The sequence below is a fragment of the Anomaloglossus baeobatrachus genome, unplaced genomic scaffold, assembly GCF_048569485.1.
Source record: "Anomaloglossus baeobatrachus isolate aAnoBae1 unplaced genomic scaffold, aAnoBae1.hap1 Scaffold_5162, whole genome shotgun sequence".
NCBI lineage: Eukaryota > Metazoa > Chordata > Amphibia > Anura > Aromobatidae > Anomaloglossus > Anomaloglossus baeobatrachus.
In genome coordinates this window covers 1-21,637 of record NW_027444525.1, presented here as the reverse complement: position 1 = coordinate 21,637, position 21,637 = coordinate 1, and the positions used below count along the sequence as shown (strand labels likewise).

At 54.8% G+C, this 21,637-nt stretch overlaps 1 protein-coding gene across 1 annotated transcript; it reads left to right on the top strand.

The window, feature by feature from the left end:
* Nucleotides 1-793: 793 nt before the first annotated feature.
* LOC142282653 (signal recognition particle receptor subunit alpha-like) lies at nucleotides 794-21,633 on the top strand (the record flags this gene model as incomplete). The annotated part of the gene is made up of 14 exons (XM_075333006.1): nucleotides 794-1,022; nucleotides 7,654-7,737; nucleotides 7,921-8,084; nucleotides 8,184-8,338; nucleotides 8,532-8,682; nucleotides 8,760-8,916; nucleotides 9,224-9,345; nucleotides 9,422-9,540; nucleotides 9,713-9,799; nucleotides 12,370-12,542; nucleotides 12,612-12,825; nucleotides 12,957-13,120; nucleotides 13,212-13,310; nucleotides 21,613-21,633. Coding segments are annotated over exons 1-14 (1,827 nt in total), but the record flags the coding sequence as incomplete, so codon positions are not given.
* Between the last annotated feature and the right edge of the window lie 4 nt (nucleotides 21,634-21,637).

Here is a 21,637-nt window from a genome sequence, read left to right as displayed (position 1 = left end):
ACATATAATAATCTCCCAGTATATATTATGTAATCTCCCAGTATACATATAATAATCTCCCAGTATATATTATGTAATCTCCCAGTGTATAATGTAATCTCCTGCTGTACATATAATAATCTTCCGGTATATATTATGTAATCTCCCAGTGTATAATGTAATCTCCTGCTGTACATATAATAATCTCCCAGTATATATTATGTAATCTCCCAGTATACATATAATAATCTCCCAGTATATATTATGTAATCTCCCAGTGTATAATGTAATCTCCTGCTGTACATATAATAATCTTCCGGTATACATTATGTAATCTCCCAGTATATATAAATTCTCCTGGTATACAATGTAATCTCCAGGTATATAATAATACACTTTGCATCACTCGGTGTAGCGGGAATCTATGGTGCAGTATATACAGACACACTGTATACCCAGCACACACACACCACTGTCCTGTATTGGGGGGGTTCACTTACTTTTGGAGAACTCATCCTCCTTGAGTGAGGCTGCGGAGGTCCGGAAGCCCCTGTGTGCGGCCGCAGTGGCCCCCAGGCTCGGGCCCCCGCGGGTCAGCAGCAGCCGCGCTCCCGTCCCGCACACTCTGCTCACACCCATAGCGCCTTACACTGACTGCCACAGCAGATAGAGGATTTTCACATTCTGTGACATCATCAGGAAGCGTCGTGCTGACAGCCAATCACAGCAGTGCAGTGAAATATCGCAGGCTCCTCCAGAGGGCGCGCGGGTCAGTTGATGGGTGCAGTAAGATGGCGGCGGGTGATAGTGTGGAGCGCGCAGGAGCCGCCTCTTCCGGTACAGGTGGAAGTGACGCGTTCCCGGTGTTTCTCTGACGTGTCCCGGGGCCGTGAGTGACGTGCGGAGCGCAGCGCGGACAGAGAAACATGTTGGACTTCTTCACCATCTTCAGTAAAGGCGGCATCGTGCTCTGGTGCTTCCAGGGGGTGCGCGGCTCCATCAGCGGCCCGGTCAATGCGCTGCTGCGCTCCGTCATCCTACAGGTGAGCACCGGGGCCGCTGCGGGGCTGAGATGTGGGGTCTTGCCGGGTCCAAACAGGAGACGTTCTGTCATGCTGGGCCCATCACTATCTGTGGTGTCAGATGTAATGTGGTGGAGCCGACACAGACCTAACCGGAGAGTCCGGGGGTGCGAAGGGAGGAGCTACGGGGAGAGAGGAGGAGCTACGGGGAGAGAGGAGGAGCTACGGGGAGAGGAGAATCGGGGGGGAGAGAGGAGGAGCTACAGGGAGAGGAGAATCGGGGGGGAGAGAGGAGGAGCTACAGGGAGAGGAGAATCGGGGGGGAGAGAGGAGGAGCTACAGGGAGAGGAGAATCGGGGGGGAGAGAGGAGGAGCTACAGGGAGAGGAGAATCGGGGGGGAGAGAGGAGGAGCTACAGGGAGAGGAGAATCGGGGGGAGAGAGGAGGAGCTACAGGGAGAGGAGAATCGAGGGGAGGGAGAGGAGAATCGGGGGGGGGAGGGAGAGGAGAATCTGGGGGGGGGGAGGGAGAGGAGAATCGGGGGGGGGGGGAGGGAGAGGAGAATCGGGGGGGGGGGAGGGAGAGGAGAATCGGGGGGGGAGAGAGAGGAGGAACTACAGGGAGAGGAGAATTGGGGGGGGAGAGAGAGGAGGAACTACAGGGAGAGGAGAATCGGGGGGGGGAGAGAGAGGAGGAACTACAGGGAGAGGAGAATCTGGGGGGGAGAGAGAGGAGGAACTACAGGGAGAGGAGAATCTGGGGGGGAGAGAGAGGAGGAACTACAGGGAGAGGAGAATCTGGGGGGGAGAGAGAGGAGGAACTACAGGGAGAGGAGAATCTGGGGGGGAGAGAGAGGAGGAACTACAGGGAGAGGAGAATCTGGGGGGGAGAGAGAGGAGGAACTACAGGGAGAGGAGAATCTGGGGGGGAGAGAGAGGAGGAACTACAGGGAGAGGAGAATCTGGGGGGGAGAGAGAGGAGGAACTACAGGGAGAGGAGAATCTGGGGGGGAGAGAGAGGAGGAACTACAGGGAGAGGAGAATCTGGGGGGGAGAGAGAGGAGGAACTACAGGGAGAGGAGAATCTGGGGGGGAGAGAGAGGAGGAACTACAGGGAGAGGAGAATCTGGGGGGGAGAGAGAGGAGGAACTACAGGGAGAGGAGAATCTGGGGGGGAGAGAGAGGAGGAACTACAGGGAGAGGAGAACCTGGGGGGGAGAGAGAGGAGGAACTACAGGGAGAGGAGAATCTGGGGGGGAGAGAGAGGAGGAACTACAGGGAGAGGAGAATCTGGGGGGGAGAGAGAGGAGGAACTACAGGGAGAGGAGAATCTGGGGGGGAGAGAGAGGAGGAACTACAGGGAGAGGAGAATCTGGGGGGGAGAGAGAGGAGGAACTACAGGGAGAGGAGAATCTGGGGGGGAGAGAGAGGAGGAACTACAGGGAGAGGAGAATCTGGGGGGGGAGAGAGAGGAGGAACTACAGGGAGAGGAGAATCTGGGGGGGAGAGAGAGGAGGAACTACAGGGAGAGGAGAATCTGGGGGGGAGAGAGAGGAGGAACTACAGGGAGAGGAGAATCTGGGGGGGAGAGAGAGGAGGAACTACAGGGAGAGGAGAATCTGGGGGGGAGAGAGAGGAGGAACTACAGGGAGAGGAGAACCTGGGGGGGAGAGAGAGGAGGAACTACAGGGAGAGGAGAATCTGGGGGGGAGAGAGAGGAGGAACTACAGGGAGAGGAGAATCTGGGGGGGAGAGAGAGGAGGAACTACAGGGAGAGGAGAATCTGGGGGGGAGAGAGAGGAGGAACTACAGGGAGAGGAGAATCTGGGGGGGAGAGAGAGGAGGAACTACAGGGAGAGGAGAATCTGGGGGGGAGAGAGAGGAGGAACTACAGGGAGAGGAGAATCTGGGGGGGAGAGAGAGGAGGAACTACAGGGAGAGGAGAATCTGGGGGGGAGAGAGAGGAGGAACTACAGGGAGAGGAGAATCTGGGGGGGAGAGAGAGGAGGAACTACAGGGAGAGGAGAATCTGGGGGGGAGAGAGAGGAGGAACTACAGGGAGAGGAGAATCTGGGGGGGGAGAGAGAGGAGGAACTACAGGGAGAGGAGAATCTGGGGGGGAGAGAGAGGAGGAACTACAGGGAGAGGAGAATCTGGGGGGGAGAGAGAGGAGGAACTACAGGGAGAGGAGAATCTGGGGGGGAGAGAGAGGAGGAACTACAGGGAGAGGAGAATCTGGGGGGGAGAGAGAGGAGGAACTACAGGGAGAGGAGAATCTGGGGGGGAGAGAGAGGAGGAACTACAGGGAGAGGAGAATCGGGGGGAGAGAGAGGAGGAACTACAGGGAGAGGAGAATCTGGGGGGGAGAGAGAGGAGGAACTACAGGGAGAGGAGAATCTGGGGGGGAGAGAGAGGAGGAACTACAGGGAGAGGAGAATCTGGGGGGGAGAGAGAGGAGGAACTACAGGGAGAGGAGAATCTGGGGGGGAGAGAGAGGAGGAACTACAGGGAGAGGAGAATCTGGGGGGGAGAGAGAGGAGGAACTACAGGGAGAGGAGAATCTGGGGGGGAGAGAGAGGAGGAACTACAGGGAGAGGAGAATCTGGGGGGGAGAGAGAGGAGGAACTACAGGGAGAGGAGAATCTGGGGGGGAGAGAGAGGAGGAACTACAGGGAGAGGAGAATCTGGGGGGGAGAGAGAGGAGGAACTACAGGGAGAGGAGAATCTGGGGGGGAGAGAGAGGAGGAACTACAGGGAGAGGAGAATCTGGGGGGGAGAGAGAGGAGGAACTACAGGGAGAGGAGAATCTGGGGGGGAGAGAGAGGAGGAACTACAGGGAGAGGAGAATCTGGGGGGGAGAGAGAGGAGGAACTACAGGGAGAGGAGAATCTGGGGGGGAGAGAGAGGAGGAACTACAGGGAGAGGAGAATCTGGGGGGGAGAGAGAGGAGGAACTACAGGGAGAGGAGAATCTGGGGGGGAGAGAGAGAGGAGGAACTACAGGGAGAGGAGAATCTGGGGGGGAGAGAGAGAGGAGGAACTACAGGGAGAGGAGAATCTGGGGGGGAGAGAGAGGAGGAACTACAGGGAGAGGAGAATCTGGGGGGGAGAGAGAGGAGGAACTACAGGGAGAGGAGAATCTGGGGGGGAGAGAGAGGAGGAACTACAGGGAGAGGAGAATCTGGGGGGGAGAGAGAGGAGGAACTACAGGGAGAGGAGAATCTGGGGGGGAGAGAGAGGAGGAACTACAGGGAGAGGAGAATCTGGGGGGGAGAGAGAGGAGGAACTACAGGGAGAGGAGAATCTGGGGGGGAGAGAGAGGAGGAACTACAGGGAGAGGAGAATCTGGGGGGGAGAGAGAGGAGGAACTACAGGGAGAGGAGAATCTGGGGGGGAGAGAGAGGAGGAACTACAGGGAGAGGAGAATCTGGGGGGGAGAGAGAGGAGGAACTACAGGGAGAGGAGAATCTGGGGGGGAGAGAGAGGAGGAACTACAGGGAGAGGAGAATCGGGGGGAGAGAGGAGGAGCTACAAGGGGGAGGAGAATCGGGGGGAGAGGAGGAGCTACAAGGGGGAGGAGAATCGGGGGGAGAAAGGAGGAGCTACAGGGAGAGGAGAATCTGGGGGGGAAAGAGGAGGAGCTACAAGGAGAGCAGAATCGGAGAGAGGAGGAGCTACAGGGAGAGGAGAATCGGGGGGGCAGAGAGGAGGAACTTTGAGGAGAGGAGAATCGGGGGGGGCCAAAGAGGAGGAGCTATGAGGACAATTGGGGGGGCCCAGAGAGGAGGAGCTACGGGGAGTGGAGAATCGGGGGGTAGAGAGAGGAGGAGCTATGGGGAGAGGAGGACCGGTGGGTAGAGAGAGGAGGAGCTACGGGGAGAGGAGGAAGGGGGGGGCAGAGAGAGGAAAAGAACGGGGGTGCGAACTGAGGAGGGAAGGGGACAGGAGAATCGAGGGGCGGGGGAGAAAAGAGAAAAGATGAAGACCGAAGGGCTGGGAAAGGAGGAAGATGAGGACTGGAGGGGTGGGGGGAGGTGGGAGATAGGGGGAGGTTCGGGGGCAGAAAAGGGAAGAGGACCGGGGGGGGCAGAGGAGAGGGACTGGGGGGCAAAGGAAAGAGAAGGATGACTGGGGGTGGCAGAGGAGAGAGGAGGAGGAGGAGGACCAGAGGAAGATTGGGGGGGGGAGGAGGAGGATTGGGGGCAGCTTCACGGGGGCAAAAACAGGAGGAAAACCAAGGGGGCAGAGGAGAGAGGAGAATGACCAGGGGGGGAAGAGGAGAGAGGTAGAGGACCAGGTTGGGCAGAGGAGAGAGGTGGAGGACCGGGGGAGGGCAGAGGAGAGAGGAAAAGGACCATGGGGGTCAGAAGAGAGAGGAAAAGGACCAGGGGGGGTCAGAAGAGAGAGGAAAAGGACCAGAAGGGGTCAGAAGAGAGAGGAAAAGGACCAGGGGGGGTCAGAAGAGAGAGGAAAAGGACCAGGGGGGGTCAGAAGAGAGAGGAAAAGGACCAGGGGGGGTCAGAAGAGAGAGAAAAAGGACCAGGGGGGTCAGAAGAGAGAGGGAAAAGGACCGGAGGGGAGGGCAGAATAGAGAGGAAAAGGACCGGAGGGGAGGGCAGAATAGAGAGGAAAAGGACCAGGGGGGGGCAGAAGAGAGAGGAAAAGGACTGGAGGGGGGGGCAGAGGAGAGAGGAAAAGGACCGGGGTGGGGGGGGCAGAGGAGAGAGGAGGACCGGGGGAGCAGAGCAGAGAAGAGGAGGAGGACCGGGGGGGGGGGGGCAGAAGAGAGAGGAGGAGGACCGGGGGGGCAGAAGGGAGAGCAGCAGGACCGGGGGGGGGGCAGAAGGGAGAGGAGGCGGACCGGGGGGGGGGGCAGAAGGGAGAGGAGGCGGACCGGGGGGGGGCAGAAGGGAGAGGAGGAGGACCGGGGGGGGCAGAAGGGAGAGGAGTAGGACCGGGGGGGGCAGAAGGGAGAGGAGGGGGACCGGGGGAGCAGAGGAGAGAAGAGGAGGAGGACCGGGGGGGGCAGAAGAGAGAGGAAAAGGACCGGGGGGAGGGGGGGGAAGAGGAGAGAGGAAAAGGACCGGGGGGAGGGGGGGGGAAGAGGAGAGAGGAAAAGGACCGGGGGGGAGAGAGAGGAAAGGGACTGGGGGGCAGAGGAGTGAAGAGGAGGACCGGGGGGGAAGCAGAGGAGAGAGGAAAAGGACCGGGGGGGGGGGAGGAAAAGGGCCGGGGGGCAGAGGAAGAGGAAAAGGGCCGGGGGGCAGAGGAGAGAGGAGGAGGACGGGGGGGGGGCACGCAGAAGAGAGAGGAAAAGGACCAGGGGGGGTGCAGATGAGAGAGGAGCACTGGGGGAGGCGAGGAGATGGCCAGCGTGCACTGATTCACTGGGAGCTAGGAGGTGACCGCGGCGCAGTGATTGTCGGGGTGTCAGGAGGTGACCGCGGTGCAGTGATTGTCGGGGTGTCAGGAGGTGACCGCGATGCAGTGATTGTCGGGGTGTCAGGAGGTGACCGCGATGCAGTGATTGTCGGGGTGTCAGGAGGTGACCGCGGTGCAGTGATTGTCGGGGTGTCAGGAGGGACCGCGGCGCAGTGATTGTCGGGGTGTCAGGAGGTGACCGCGGTGCAGTGATTGTCGGGGTGTCAGGAGGTGACCGCGGTGCAGTGATTGTCGGGGTGTCAGGAGGTGACCGCGATGCAGTGATTGTCGGGGTGTCAGGAGGTGACCGCGGCGCAGTGATTGTCGGGGTGTCAGGAGGTGACCGCGGCGCAGTGATTCTCGGGGTGTCAGGAGGTGACCGCGATGCAGTGATTGTCGGGGTGTCAGGAGGTGACCGCGGCGCAGTGATTGTCGGGGTGTCAGGAGGTGACCGCGGCGCAGTGATTGTCGGGGTGTCAGGAGGTGACCGCGGTGCAGTGATTGTCGGGGTGTCAGGAGGTGACCGCGGTGCAGTGATTGTCGGGGTGTCAGGAGGTGACCGCGGTGCAGTGATTGTCGGGGTGTCAGGAGGTGACCGCGATGCAGTGATTGTCGGGGTGTCAGGAGGTGACCGCGGCGCAGTGATTGTCGGGGTGTCAGGAGGTGACCGCGGCGCAGTGATTGTCGGGGTGTCAGGAGGTGACCGCGGCGCAGTGATTGTCGGGGTGTCAGGAGGTGACCGCGGCGCAGTGATTGTCGGGGTGTCAGGAGGTGACCGCGGTGCAGTGATTGTCGGGGTGTCAGGAGGTGACCGCGGTGCAGTGATTGTCGGGGTGTCAGGCTGCTGTATGAGTCGATCTCCATATGGCGGCATTTGCTCTGGTTCTTTAGGGGGCCCCGTATTGGAAGCACAATGGTTTTGTGGCTCAAGCACATAATATGGGGGTTCAGTATGAGGATGATGTGATTGTTTTACTGCGGCCCCTGTTATTGTGGGGGAGGGGGTAATGACCAGACACGGGGGGGGGGCTGTGCCAGGAGGTAGAATGTTGTGATCGGTGGTTTAATATTTTGGGGTCCACTGAGTGCCTGTGAGATGCTGACTGTACTATAAGTATCTGGGTGTGATTGTTACTTTTGGGGTGTCCTGTTTTGATATACGGGGGGGGGGGCAGCAGTATTGGGGCTGGTTATGGTTGGTGGAGCACTACTCTCATCATTGTGTCTCTGCAGGAGCGCGGCGGCAGCAACTGCTACAACCATGACTCCCTCACCCTGAAGTACAAGCTGGACAATCAGTTTGAGCTGGTTTTCGTGGTAAGATGCGGGGGACGATGGCCGCGGCCGTGCACTGATCCGTGTCCCCCTCGCTCATCCTGAGCCTGCTGGTTCTGAAGACTGACACGAGAGTGGGGTGCACGGCTGCACAATGACGGGGGAGGGGGCGGCTGGCAGATTAGCCCCTGTGTCTCCCCCTAATCTGTCTCCCGTCCCCCGCAGGTCGGATACCAGAAGATTTTGACGCTGACGTATGTGGACAAGTTAATAGATGACGTCCATAAAGAGTTCCGGGACAAGTACCGCAATCAGATCCAGCAGAACGGCGCCCTGGGGTTACTGAGCGGCTCCTTCGATTTCCAGGATGATTTTGACTTCCTTCTCCGGTTGGTCGGGGGGTGAGGGGGTGTAATCCGCCCTCGATATCGGGGTGTCTGCGGCTCTGGGGATTTGTGGTCCTGGGCTGACTTGTCTCCCCCTTACAGGGCAGCGGAGGAGAGCAGCCGAGCTCGGGCCCCCGCCGCCATGAAGACATTCAAACAGTCTGAGAAGTCCAAGAAAACTGTGAAGTCCATGATCGAAAAACCGGGAGAGAAAGCCAAGGAGAATCACAAGAAGAGCAAGTCTTCTAAGAAAGAGAGTGAGTGGCGGGAATTACCCGTGCGGTGCCAGGACGGAGACTACCTGTGTATTGTAGGGGGTCTGGCTGACATCTGGGGTTCATGTAAGGCCAGGAAGGAGGTGTGGGGAGGGGTGTGGACCCCACAGACCTCGCCCGGCCTCGGGGGGCTCCTCTGCTTGTCCTTCATACACCAAACTCCTCTGTTTTGCAGATATCGCTCCAGAAGCCGTCACTTCCAACAAACCGAAGGCGAGTGCACCGCCATCCTCCGGGGACACGGAGGAGCTGAGCGCCGAGGAGACCATGCAAAGGAAGCGCGAGGAGTTCTTCAAGAAGAAGATGAAGACCGGGGACAAGGCCAGGTGTGGACATGGCACGTGGGGGTCCTGGGGCAGGGTCCGGACGTCACTGAATACTGACAGCTTTTACTTTTCCATAGCAAATCACCAAAGCCGGAGGCTCAGAAGGAGAAGGGAAAGCAGCCGCGGGTGTGGGAGCTCGGGGCGTCCAACACCAAAGAGCTCGACTACAGCAAACCCACCACCAACGGCACCGCGGAGGAGGGGGCTGTGCCGGACGACGATCTGGAGGCGCTGGTGAGGCCCGGCTGTGTCCTGCAGCATCTACTCCACACCCTCTACAGGAGCGCACGATGTTAACCCATTAGGTTACTGTAATGGCAGCAATTAGTGGTTGTCACCAGGTAGAGGGCCTGTGCAGGATCAGATAATCATGGCAGCCTTCTGTGAATATCTACAGCTTCTGTGTTGGATTGCATGTCCGCACCGTTCACTTCTATGGAGCTGAGCTGTAATGCCAGACACAACCTGTAGACAGATGTGGCGCTGTTTTTGGAAGAAGCAGCCACATCCCCTTTATGTGTTTATGCAATGTGTCTTTCAGAGATTCCGCAGTGGTTTCATGTCAGGAAACCCCCCGGATGTGGAGTATGAAAGCAGCAGCGAGGAAGAGGAAGATGTCCCCACTGTCCAAAGCAAAAGCCCCCCATCTGTGGAGAAGTCCAGGTAGACCACCTGTCTATGCGACTGGCCGGGGCCGGGGGTCCGTGCTGTGCTCTCACCTCTGAGGGGTTTCTTCCAGTGCCAAGAAGAGTGGCTTCGGAGGGATGTTTGGGATGTTGAAGGGTCTGGTTGGGGCTAAAAGTCTAACCATGGATGACATGGAGCCGGTGCTGGAGAAGATGAAGGACCATCTCATAGGTGAGGCTGATGTAACGCTGCACAGGGAGTCATGCAGACCAGCTACTCCTGGCACTCAGCTTTACTGGATTCCTGAATGGCAAAAGAGCAGAAACAATAAGAGGAATACTGCATTTATCTGCTTCATTTGTGATCATTTTCTGCATTTCTTACATGTTTGCAATTCTTGTAGCCAAGAATGTAGCTGCGGACATTGCTGTGCAGCTCTGCGAGTCAGTGGCAAAGAGACTGGAAGGGAAAGTCATGGGAACTTTCTCAAGTAAGTCATATAACAGTACTGATCCTTTTTGTTACATCCAGTATTATACTCCGGAGCTGCGCTCACTATTCTGCTGGTGCAGTCACTGTGTATATACATTACATTACTGATCCTGAGTTACCTCCTGTAGTATACACTAGAGCTGCACTCACTATTCTGCTGGTGCAGTCACTGTGTATATACATTACATTACTGATCCTGAGTTACCTCCTATAGTATACACTAGAGCTGCACTCACTATTCTGCTGGTGCAGTCACTGTGTATATACATTACATTACTGATCCTGAGTTACCTCCTGTAGTATACTCCAGAGCTGCACTCACTATTCTGCTGGTGCAGTCACTGTGTATATACATTACATTACTGATCCTGAGTTACCTCCTGTAGTATACACTAGAGCTGCACTCACTATTCTGCTTGTGCAGTCACTGTTAGGTCCAGAAATCTTTGGACAGTGACAATTTTGGCGAGTTGGGCTCTGCATGCCACCACATTGGATTTGAAATGAATCCTCTACAACAGAATTCAAGTGCAGATTGTAACGTTTAATTTGAAGGTTTGAACAAAAATATCTGATAGAAATTGTAGGAATTGTCACATTTCTTTACAAACACTCCACATTTTAGGAGGTCAAAAGTAATTGGACAAATAAACCAAACCCAAACAAAATATTTTTATTTTCAATATTTTGTTGCGAATCCTTTGGAGGCAATCACTGCCTTAAGTCTGGAACCCATGGACATCACCAAACGCTGGGTTTCCTCCTTCTTAATGCTTTGCCAGGCCTTTACAGCCGCAGCCTTCAGGTCTTGCTTGTTTGTGGGTCTTTCCGTCTTAAGTCTGGATTTGAGCAAGTGAAATGCATGCTCAATTGGGTTAAGATCTGGTGATTGACTTGGCCATTGCAGAATGTTCCACTTTTTTGCACTCATGAACTCCTGGGTAGCTTTGGCTGTATGCTTGGGGTCATTGTGCATCTGTACTATGAAGCGCCGTCCGATCAACTTTGCGGCATTTGGCTGAATCTGGGCTGAAAGTATATCCCGGTACACTTCAGAATTCATCCGGCTACTCTTGTCTGCTGTTATGTCATCAATAAACACAAGTGACCCAGTGCCATTGAAAGCCATGCATGCCCATGCCATCACGTTGCCTCCACCATGTTTTACAGAGGATGTGGTGTGCCTTGGATCATGTGCCGTTCCCTTTCTTCTCCAAACTTTTTTCTTCCCATCATTCTGGTACAGGTTGATCTTTGTCTCATCTGTCCATAGAATACTTTTCCAGAACTGAGCTGGCTTCATGAGGTATTTTTCAGCAAATGTAACTCTGGCCTGTCTATTTTTGGAATTGATGAATGGTTTGCATCTAGATGTGAACCCTTTGTATTTACTTTCATGGAGTCTTCTCTTTACTGTTGACTTAGAGACAGATACACCTACTTCACTGAGAGTGTTCTGGACTTCAGTTGATGTTGTGAACGGGTTCTTCTTCACCAAAGAAAGTATGCGGCGATCATCCACCACTGTTGTCATCCGTGGACGCCCAGGCCTTTTTGAGTTCCCAAGCTCACCAGTCAATTCCTTTTTTTCTCAGAATGTACCCGACTGTTGATTTTGCTACTCCAAGCATGTCTGCCATCTCTCTGATGGATTTTTTCTTTTTTTTCAGCCTCAGGATGTTCTGCTTCACCTCAATTGAGAGTTCCTTAGACCGCATGTTGTCTGGTCACAGCAACAGCTTCCAAATGCAAAACCACACACCTGTAATCAACCCCAGACCTTTTAACTACTTCATTGATTACAGGTTAACGAGGGAGACGCCTTCAGAGTTAATTGCAGCCCTTAGAGTCCCTTGTCCAATTACTTTTGGTCCCTTGAAAAAGAGGAGGCTATGCATTACAGAGCTATGACCCTTTCTCCGATTTGGATGTGAAAACTCTCATATTGCAGCTGGGAGTGTGCACTTTCAGCCCATATTATATATAGAATTGTATTTCTGAACATGTTTTTGTAAACAGCTAAAATAACAAAACTTGTGTCACTGTCCAAATATTTCTGGACCTAACTGTACATTACTGATCCTTTCGTTACATTCAGTATTATACTCTGGAGCTGCGCTCACTATTCTGCTGGTGCAGTCACTGTGTACATACATTACTGATCCTGAGTTCTTTCCTGTATTATACTCCAGAGCTGCGCTCACTATTCTGCTGGTGCAGTCACTGTGTACATACATTATTGATCCTGAGTTACCTCCTGTATAATACTCCAGAGCTGCACTCACTATTCTGCTGGTGGAGTCGCTGTGTACATACATTACATTACTGATCCTTTCGTTACATCTAGTATTATACTCCGGAGCTGTGCTCACTATTCTGCTGGTGCAGTCACTGTGTACATACATTACTGATCCTGAGTTACCCCCTGTATTATACTCCAGAGCTGCACTCACTATTCTGCTGGTGCAGTCACTGTGTACATACATTACTGATCCTGAGTTTCCTCCTGTATTATACTCCAGAGCTGCGCTCACTGCACTGCTGTTCTCTCCTCTTTCCTCCCATCAGCTGTGACGTCTGCAGTGAAACGAGCTTTACAGGAGTCCCTGGTGCAGATCTTGCAGCCAAAGCGTCGTGTGGATGTGCTGCGTGATGTGATGGAGTCACAGCGCATGCGTCGTCCATACGTCATCACTTTCTGTGGGGTGAATGGAGTGGGGAAATCCACCAACCTGGCCAAAGTAAGTGCGTGATTGCCGGATGTGGCCGTGGCCCGTTCCCCCACTAATATGTCGCCTCTTCTGCTCCAGATTTCCTTCTGGCTGATAGAGAACGGGTATAACGTGCTGATAGCCGCGTGTGACACATTCCGGGCCGGGGCGGTGGAGCAGCTGCGCACCCACACAAAACGCCTTAATTCCCTGCACCCTCCTGAGAAGCACAATGGCCGCTCCATGGTGCAACTCTATGAGAAGGGCTACGGCAAAGACGCTGCTGGCATTGCCATGGAGGCCATATCTTACGGTGAGAACCCTCTGCAGGGATACGCGTCTCCTAAGAGTAGCTGCTCTGGGGTTGTTAAGGCTGCAGAGTGGTTGGTGCTGTTTGGTAAATGAGACCCTCTGTGATTAAACTGCCTCTTTGTCTCGGTGCAGCTCGGAATCAGGGTTATGACGTGGTGCTGGTGGACACGGCCGGCCGCATGCAGGACAACGCTCCTCTGATGACCGCGCTGGCAAAGCTGATCGCTGTCAACATGCCGGACCTTGTCCTCTTTGTTGGGGAAGCCTTGGTGGGCAATGAGGCGGTGGATCAGCTGGTGCGGTGACACGTTGCTGGGTTTGGGCGCACGTTGGGGGTTGAGGTCGAGCTGCATGGAGGTAACTGCTGCTTGTTCTCCGGATTCACAGGTGAAGTTTAACAAGGCGCTGGCTGATCACTCACTGTCGGAAAAGCCGCGGCTCATCGATGGGATCGTGCTCACAAAGTTCGACACGATTGATGATAAGGTAAATCTGATGCCTGGTCCCAGCCTTACTCTATTATGCTGTCGCCAGCTCCTTACACTGGGACCCGGAGCTTTCCTCCTTCATGCCATCAATGGCTCTTTACACTTGGGCGCCGTCCGGTCCGGGGTTTTGCTCCTTCATGCCATCAGTGACTCCTTACACTTGAGCCTCGCAATGTTCACAGCTTTCCTTCTTCATGTCAGTGTCTCCTTACACTGGGGCCGCGCACTGTCCAGAGCTTTCCTCCTTCATGCTGTCAGTGGCTCCTTACACTGGGGCCCCGTACTGTCCAGAGCTTTCCTCCTTCATGCTGTCAGTGTCTCCTTACACTGGGGCCCTGCACTGTCCAGAGCTTTCCTCCTTCATGCTGTCAGTGGCTCCTTACACTGGGGCCCCGCACTGTCCAGAGCTTTCCTCCTTCATGCTGTTAGTGGCTCCTTACACTGGGGCCCCGCACTGTCCAGAGCTTTCCTCCTTCATGCTGTCAGTGTCTCCTTACACTGGGGCCCTGCACTGTCCAGAGCTTTCCTCCTTCATGCTGTCAGTGGCTCCTTACACTGGGGCCCCGCACTGTCCAGAGCTTTCCTCCTTCATGCTGTTAGTGTCTCCTTACACTGGGGCCCCGCACTGTCCAGAGCTTTCCTCCTTCATGCCGTCAGTGTCTCCTTACACTGGGGCCGCGCACTGTCCAGAGCTTTCCTCCTTCATGCCGTCATTGGCTCCTTACACTGGGGCCCCACACTGTCCAGACCTTTCCTCCTTCATGCCGTCAGTGGCTCCTTACACTGGGGCCCCGCACTGTCCAGAGCTTTCCTCCTTCATGCCGTCAGTGTCTCCTTACACTGGGGCCCCGCACTGTCCAGAGCTTTCCTCCTTAATGCTCTCAGTGTCTCCTTACACTGGGGCCCCGCACTGTCCAGAGCTTTCCTCCTTCATGCAGTCATTGGCTCCTTACACTGGGGCCCCGCACTGTCCGGCTGAGGGGAGATGCTATTGCCTTGGTTTTTACAGAGCCTTAAAGGGGACCTGTCAGATCCAATCTGCCCCCGCACCACGAGCAGTTCTGGGTGTATATTGCTAATCCCTGCCTCACTGTCTATGTATACGCTCGCATAGATAGAGATCTATAGAAAAAGTATTAATGATCTTTTATCGTATGCTAATGAGCGCGGGGACTAGTCCCCTGGGCGTTGCTTCAATTGCCAGTCGCCCCCATTAGCATGTTAGTACACCCCTGTGGTCGTGCTATCATGCTAATGAATACGCAGGGTCACAGGATGATCTCGCCTCTTCGCTGCCATCGCGTCTGACGGGGGATTTTGGCGCATTGCACATGGATCTGGAGTTTGGGTCATGCGCACTATGAAGCTGGGTGTGCGCATCCCGGCTTCAAACTAACGTAGTGCGCATGATCCAGACTCCGGGGTCTTGTGCGCTGAGCCGAAATCCCCCATCAGACGCGATGGCAGCGGAGAGGCGAGATCATCCTGTGACCCTGCGTATTCATTACCACGACCACAGGGGCGCACTAACATGCTAATGGGGGTGGCTGGCAATGGAAGCAACGCCCAGGGGACTAGTCCCCATCCTCATTAGCATACGATAAAAGATGTTTAGAAATCCTTTTTCTATAGGTCCCTTTATCTATGCTGGTGTATACAGGGACAGTGAGGCAGGGATTAGCAATATACACCCAGAACTGCTCGTGGTGCGGGGGAAGATTGGACCTGACAGGTTCCCTTTAATCTTGGGGGTCTCCATGGTTACGCCTCCAGCGTGGGTGGGGATATCTCTTTAAAGGGGCAGTCGCACTCTTATTAAGACTTCAGTATAAATCTGCATAAGGTTTCACTTTGTCTTTTGTGTGAAAATTGATTTTCTTTTCTCACCTGACATCGCATCCTACCGTGAAATTCCACCCAGAATCCTGCGCTCCGTCTCCGCTCACCCCCATAGTGGATATTGTGTCCGCAGCTTGCTGTGCATTTCGTGTTCATTCATTCATTTCTTTTTCGCTCTATTGGGAGACCCAGACAATTGGGTGTATAGGCTATGCCTCCGGAGGCCGCACAAAGTACTACACTTAAAAGTGTTAGGCCCCTCCCCTTCTGCCTATACACCCCCCGTGCTCCCACGGGCTGCTCAGTTTTTTGCTTTGTGCGAAGGAGGTCAGACACGCACAGCACAGCTCCACAGATTAGTCAGCAGCAGCTGCTGACTATGTCGGATGGAAGAAAAGTGGGCCCATACTAGGGCCCCCAGCATGCTCCCTTCTCACCCCACTCTTGTCGGCGGTGTTGTTAAGGTTGAGGTATCCATTGCGGGTACGGAGGCTGGAGCCCACATGCTGCTTTCCTTCCCCATCCCCCTCTGGGCTCTGGGTGAAGTGGGATCTTACCGGTCTCCAGGCACTGAGACCGTGCTCCATCCACAACTCCTGTGGAGCCTGATGGATAGGAGCCGAGTATCGTTCAGGGACATGGCCCTGCATCTTGGAGGTACTCTGTATCCCTGTGGGGACCGCGCACGGCATCACCTCAGCTTTGCTGGGTGTGCTAGTGCACCGGGGACCGCGGCGCTGACCGGGTCTATATGTGCCATTACACACTCAGCGTCGCTGAGTGTGTTTATATGTAAGGGCTACCGCACTAACCGCCGCTGCCATGGGACACTGCGGCGCGGCTGGGACTTGTAGTTCGCCGGGGACTTTCACGCCGGCCGCGCTTTTACGGCGGCCGCGTTTATTACTAGAGTCCCCGGCTTCCTTGCGGCCTAGTTTACTTTTCTCCCGCCCTCAGCCCTGACAGGCAGGGGGAAGGGCGGGACGCTGCACGGAGCGAGCAGCAATGAGGGCTGGAGTATGATTTACATACTCCACCCCCCTCACTGTGCACGGTGTGAGCACCAGTTCGCGCTCTTTCTCGGCCACGCCCACAGCTCCCTCATCTCGTCAGGACGCCGCAGCCATTCCTGTCAGCTCCACCGACGCTGCAGAAGAGGGACAAGTCCTGGGAGACCCAGACACGGTCTCTGGTGGCCTCACAACCGCTTTAGGCGGCTGGTAAGCAGCACCTGTTGGTGCTAGCCCCATGGTGCTGTAGGGTATTGGTACATTATTTGTGTATCATATATACTTTACACTGTATGAGCACAGTGCATTCTGGCTATATACCCTTTTGTGTAACTCAAGGAAAACTATAGCATGGCGCCTACAAAAGGCAGGGGTGCCAAAACACAGGCTTATTATGCTGCCTGCGCCGCTTGTAAGACCCCACTACCGGCAGGTTCCACTGACCCTCATTGTGTGCAGTGTTCGACCCCTGTGCCACTTCTTCAGCCGGAGCCTATGCTAAGAGGGGCCCAGGGGGAGCCACCTGTTGGCACTGTCCAGGTGACGGGGACTGAGTTTGCTAAACTCTCTGAGACTGTGGCTAAGATACTAGAAGCCTTGCAGTCCAGGCCGGTATCTCAGCAACGGGACCCTGTTGAATCGTTGTTCCCGGGCCCCCCTCAGTTGGACCAACAATGTCCTCCCGGGGTATCTCATACATCCCAGTCTGAGGGTTCTGACTTAGACCCCAGCCCCAGATTGACTAAGCGAGCTCGCTTAGAATTTCCCTCGACATCATATTGTTTAGGGTCTCAGCGGGGGGAATCTTTGGTTGATGAAGCGGAGGTAGCTGATCAGGATTCTGATCCTGAGAGCGCTCTCAATCTTAATACTCCAGACGGGGACGCCATAGTAAACGATCTTATTGCGTCCATCCATCAGTTGCTGGATATTTCTCCCTCAGCCCCTCCGGCGGAGGAGTCAGCTTCTCAGCAGGAGAAATTTCGTTTCAGGTTTCCCAAGCGGACACAGAGTATGTTTCTAGACCACTCTGATTTCAGAGAGGCAGTCCAGAATCACCATGCTTGTCCAGATAAGCGTTTTTCTAAGCGCCTTAAGGATACACGTTATCCTTTCCCCCCGGACGTGGTTAAAGGTTGGACTCAGTGTCCCAAAGTGGATCCTCCAATCTCCAGACTGGCGGCTAGATCCATACTTGCAGTGGAAGATGGGGCCTCGCTCAAAGATGCCACTGACAGGCAGATGGAGCTCTGGTTGAAATCCATCTATGAAGCTATCGGAGCTTCTTTTGCCCCAGCATTCGCAGCCGTATGGGCGCTGCAAGCTATCTCAGCAGGTCAAGCGCAAATTGAAGCAGCCACATGCACGGCCGCGCCACAAGTGGCATCCATTACCACCCAGACCTTGGCAATTGCGTCTTACGCTATTAATGCTGTCCTGGACTCTGTGAGCCGTACAGCGGTGGCGACCGCCAATTCGGTGGTACTCCGCAGGGCCTTGTGGCTACGGGAATGGAAGGCAGATTCTGCTTCCAAAAAGCGCTTAACCAGTTGGCCAATTTCTGGCGACAGGCTGTTTGGCGAGCGTCTGGATGAAATCATCAAACAATCCAAGGGAAAGGATACATCCTTACCCCAGCCCAAACAGAACATTCCCCAACAGAGGAGAGGGCAGTCGAGGTTTCGGTCCTTTCGGGGCGCGGGCAGGTCCCAATTCTCCTCGTCCAAAAGGTCTCAGAAAGAACAAAGGAACTCTGATGCATGGCGGTCTAAGTCACGTCCTAAAAAGAACATTGGAGGCACCGCTAACAAGGCGGCTTCCTCATGACTTTCGACCTCCTCTAGTAGCATCCTCGGTCGGTGGCAGGCTCTCCCGCTTTTGCGACGCCTGGCTGCCACAAATAAAAGACCGCTGGGTGAGAGACATTCTGTCTCACGGTTACAAGATAGAGTTCATCTCTCGTCCCCCGACTCGATTCTTCAGGTCTTCTCCGCCTCCCGAGAGAGCCGAGGCTCTTCTGCAGGCGCTGGGCACTCTGAAGGCAGAAGGAGTGGTGGTCCCTGTTCCTCTTCATCAACAGGGCCACGGTTTTTACTCCAACTTGTTTGTGGTCCCAAAGAAGGACGGGTCTTTCCGTCCTGTCCTAGACCTGAAACTTCTCAACAAACACGTAAAGACCAGGCGGTTCCGGATGGAATCCCTTCGCTCCGTCATCGCCTCAATGTCCCAAGGAGATTTCCTTGCATCGATCGATATCAAAGATGCTTATCTCCACGTTCCGATTGCCCCAGAGCACCAGCGCTTCTTGCGCTTCGCCATAGGAAACGAACACCTGCAGTTCGTGGCACTGCCATTCGGCCTGGCAACAGCCCCACGGGTTTTCACCAAGGTTATGGCTACTGTAGTAGCGGTCCTCCATTCTCAGGGTCACTCGGTGATCCCGTACTTGGACGATCTGTTGATCAAGGCACCCTCTCTAGAGGCATGCCAACACAGCCTCGACGCTACCCTGGAGACTCTCCAGAGTTTCGGGTGGATCATCAATTTTCCAAAGTCAAATCTGACACCGGCCCAATCGCTCACATACCTTGGCATGGAGTTTCATACCCTCTCAGCGATAGTGAAGCTTCCGCTGATCAAGCAGCGGTCACTACAGACAGGGGTACAATCTCTCCTTCAAGGCCAGTCACACCCCTTGAGGCGCCTCATGCACTTCCTGGGGAAGATGGTGGCAGCAATGGAAGCAGTCCCTTTTGCGCAGTTTCACCTGCGTCCTCTTCAATGGGACATCCTACGCAAATGGGACAGGAAGCCGACGTCCCTCGACAGGACCGTCTCCCTCTCTCAGGCGACCAAAGCTTCCCTTCGGTGGTGGCTTCTTCCCACTTCATTATCGAAGGGGAAATCCTTCCTACCCCCATCCTGGGAAGTAGTCACGACGGACGCAAGTCTGTCAGGGTGGGGAGCGGTTTTTCTCCACCACAGGACTCAGGGTACGTGGACCCGGCAAGAGTCCTCGCTTCAGATCAATGTGCTGGAAATTCGGGCAGTGTATCTTGCCCTGAAAGCGTTCCAGCAGTGGCTGGAAGGCAAGCAGATCCGAATTCAGTCGGACAATTCTACAGCGGTGGCATACATCAACCACCAAGGCGGCACACGCAGTCGACAAGCCTTCCAGGAAGTCCGGCGGATTTTGATGTGGGTGGAAGCCACGGCCTCCACCATATCCGCAGTTCACATCCCAGGCGTGGAAAACTGGGAAGCTGATTATCTCAGTCGCCAGGGCATGGACGCAGGGGAATGGTCCCTTCACCCGGACGTGTTTCAGGAGATCTGTTGCCGCTGGGGGGTGCCGGACGTCGACCGCATGGCGTCCCGGCACAACAACAAGGTACCAACGTTCATGGCACGGTCTCAAGATCCCAGAGCTCTGGCGGCAGACGCCTTAGTTCAGGATTGGTCGCAGTTTCAGCTCCCTTATGTGTTTCCTCCGCTGGCACTGTTGCCCAGAGTGTTACGCAAGATCAGGGCCGACTGCCGCCGCGCCATCCTCGTCGCTCCAGACTGGCCGAGGAGGTCGTGGTACCCGGATCTGTGGCATCTCACGGTCGGCCAACCGTGGGCACTACCAGACCGACCAGACTTGCTGTCTCAAGGGCCGTTTTTCCATCTGAATTCTGCGGCCCTCAACCTGACTGTGTGGCCATTGAGTCCTGGATCCTAGCGTCTTCAGGGTTATCTCGAGACGTCATTGCCACTATGAGACAGGCTAGGAAACCAACGTCCGCCAAGATCTACCACAGGACGTGGAAAATTTTCCTGTCGTGGTGCTCTGCTCAGGGTTTTTCTCCCTGGCCATTTGCATTACCTACTTTTCTGTCCTTCCTTCAATCTGGACTGGAAAAGGGTTTGTCGCTCGGCTCCCTTAAGGGACAAGTTTCAGCGCTCTCTGTGTTTTTCCAGAAGCGCCTAGCCAGACTTCCACAGGTACGCACGTTCCTGCAGGGGGTTTGTCACATCGTTCCTCCTTACAAGCGGCCGTTAGAACCCTGGGATCTGAACAGGGTGCTGATGGCTCTTCAGAAACCACCATTCGAGCCAATGAGAGATATTTCTCTCTCACGCCTTTCGCAGAAAGTGGTTTTTCTAGTAGCAGTCACTTCTCTTCGGAGAGTGTCTGAGCTAGCAGCGTTGTCGTGCAAAGCCCCTTTTCTGGTTTTTCACCAGGACAAGGTGGTTCTACGTCCGGTTCCGGAATTTCTCCCTAAGGTGGTATCCCCCTTTCATCTCAATCAGGATATTTCCTTACCCTCTTTTTATCCTCATCCAGTTCACCAATGTGAAAAGGATTTACACTTGTTAGATCTGGTGAGAGCACTCAGACTCTACATTTCTCGTACGGCGCCCCTGCGCCGCTCGGATGCACTCTTTGTCCTTGTCGCTGGCCAGCGTAAAGGGTCACAGGCTTCCAAATCAACCCTGGCTCGGTGGATCAAGGAGCCAATTATCGAAGCTTACCGTTCGGCTGGGCTTCCGGTTCCCTCAGGGCTGAAGGCCCATTCTACCAGAGCCGTGGGAGCGTCCTGGGCTTTGAGGCACCAGGCTACGGCTCAACAGGTGTGTCAGGCGGCTACCTGGTCGAGCCTGCACACTTTCACGAAGCACTATCAGGTGCATACCTATGCTGCGGCGGATGCCAGCCTAGGTAGGCGAGTCCTTCAGGCGGCGGTTGCCCACCTGTAGGAAGAGGCCGTTTTACGGCTCTATTACCGAGGTATTATTTTACCCACCCAGGGACTGCTTTTGGACGTCCCAATTGTCTTGGTCTCCCAATAGAGCGAAAAAGAAGAAGGGAATTTTGTTACTTACCGTAAATTCCTTTTCTTCTAGCTCTAATTGGGAGACCCAGCACCCGCCCCTGTTTTTTTGTGTACACCTGTTGTTCATGTTGAATGGTTTCAGTTCTCCGAGTTTCCTTCGGATTGAAGTTACTTTAAACCAGTTTATAATTATTTTTTCCTCCTTCTTGCTTTTGCACCAAAACTGAGCAGCCCGTGGGAGCACGGGGGGTGTATAGGCAGAAGGGGAGGGGCCTAACACTTTTAAGTGTAGTACTTTGTGCGGCCTCCGGAGGCAGTAGCTATACACCCAATTGTCTGGGTCTCCCAATTAGAGCTAGAAGAAAGGGAATTTACGGTAAGTAAACAAAATTCCCTTCTTTCAGTATCTCTGCTTGCTGTGATGTCCTAGTTCACACTGTGTGCGGCTCAGAGGATTGGGCGTTATTGTCCCGGATGATGAGGCCTCCTGCAGTCGCTGGCAGCAAGCAGAGATCTTGAAATTGGTGGTAAATGTATAAGCACAGGGCATGAGGAAGCTGCCGCCGTCTGTGTGCTGCACCACGGCATATGGCGGATCGTTGTGGCCTCACCTCTTCTTTCTCTCCCGCAGGTGGGCGCTGCCATCTCCATGACGT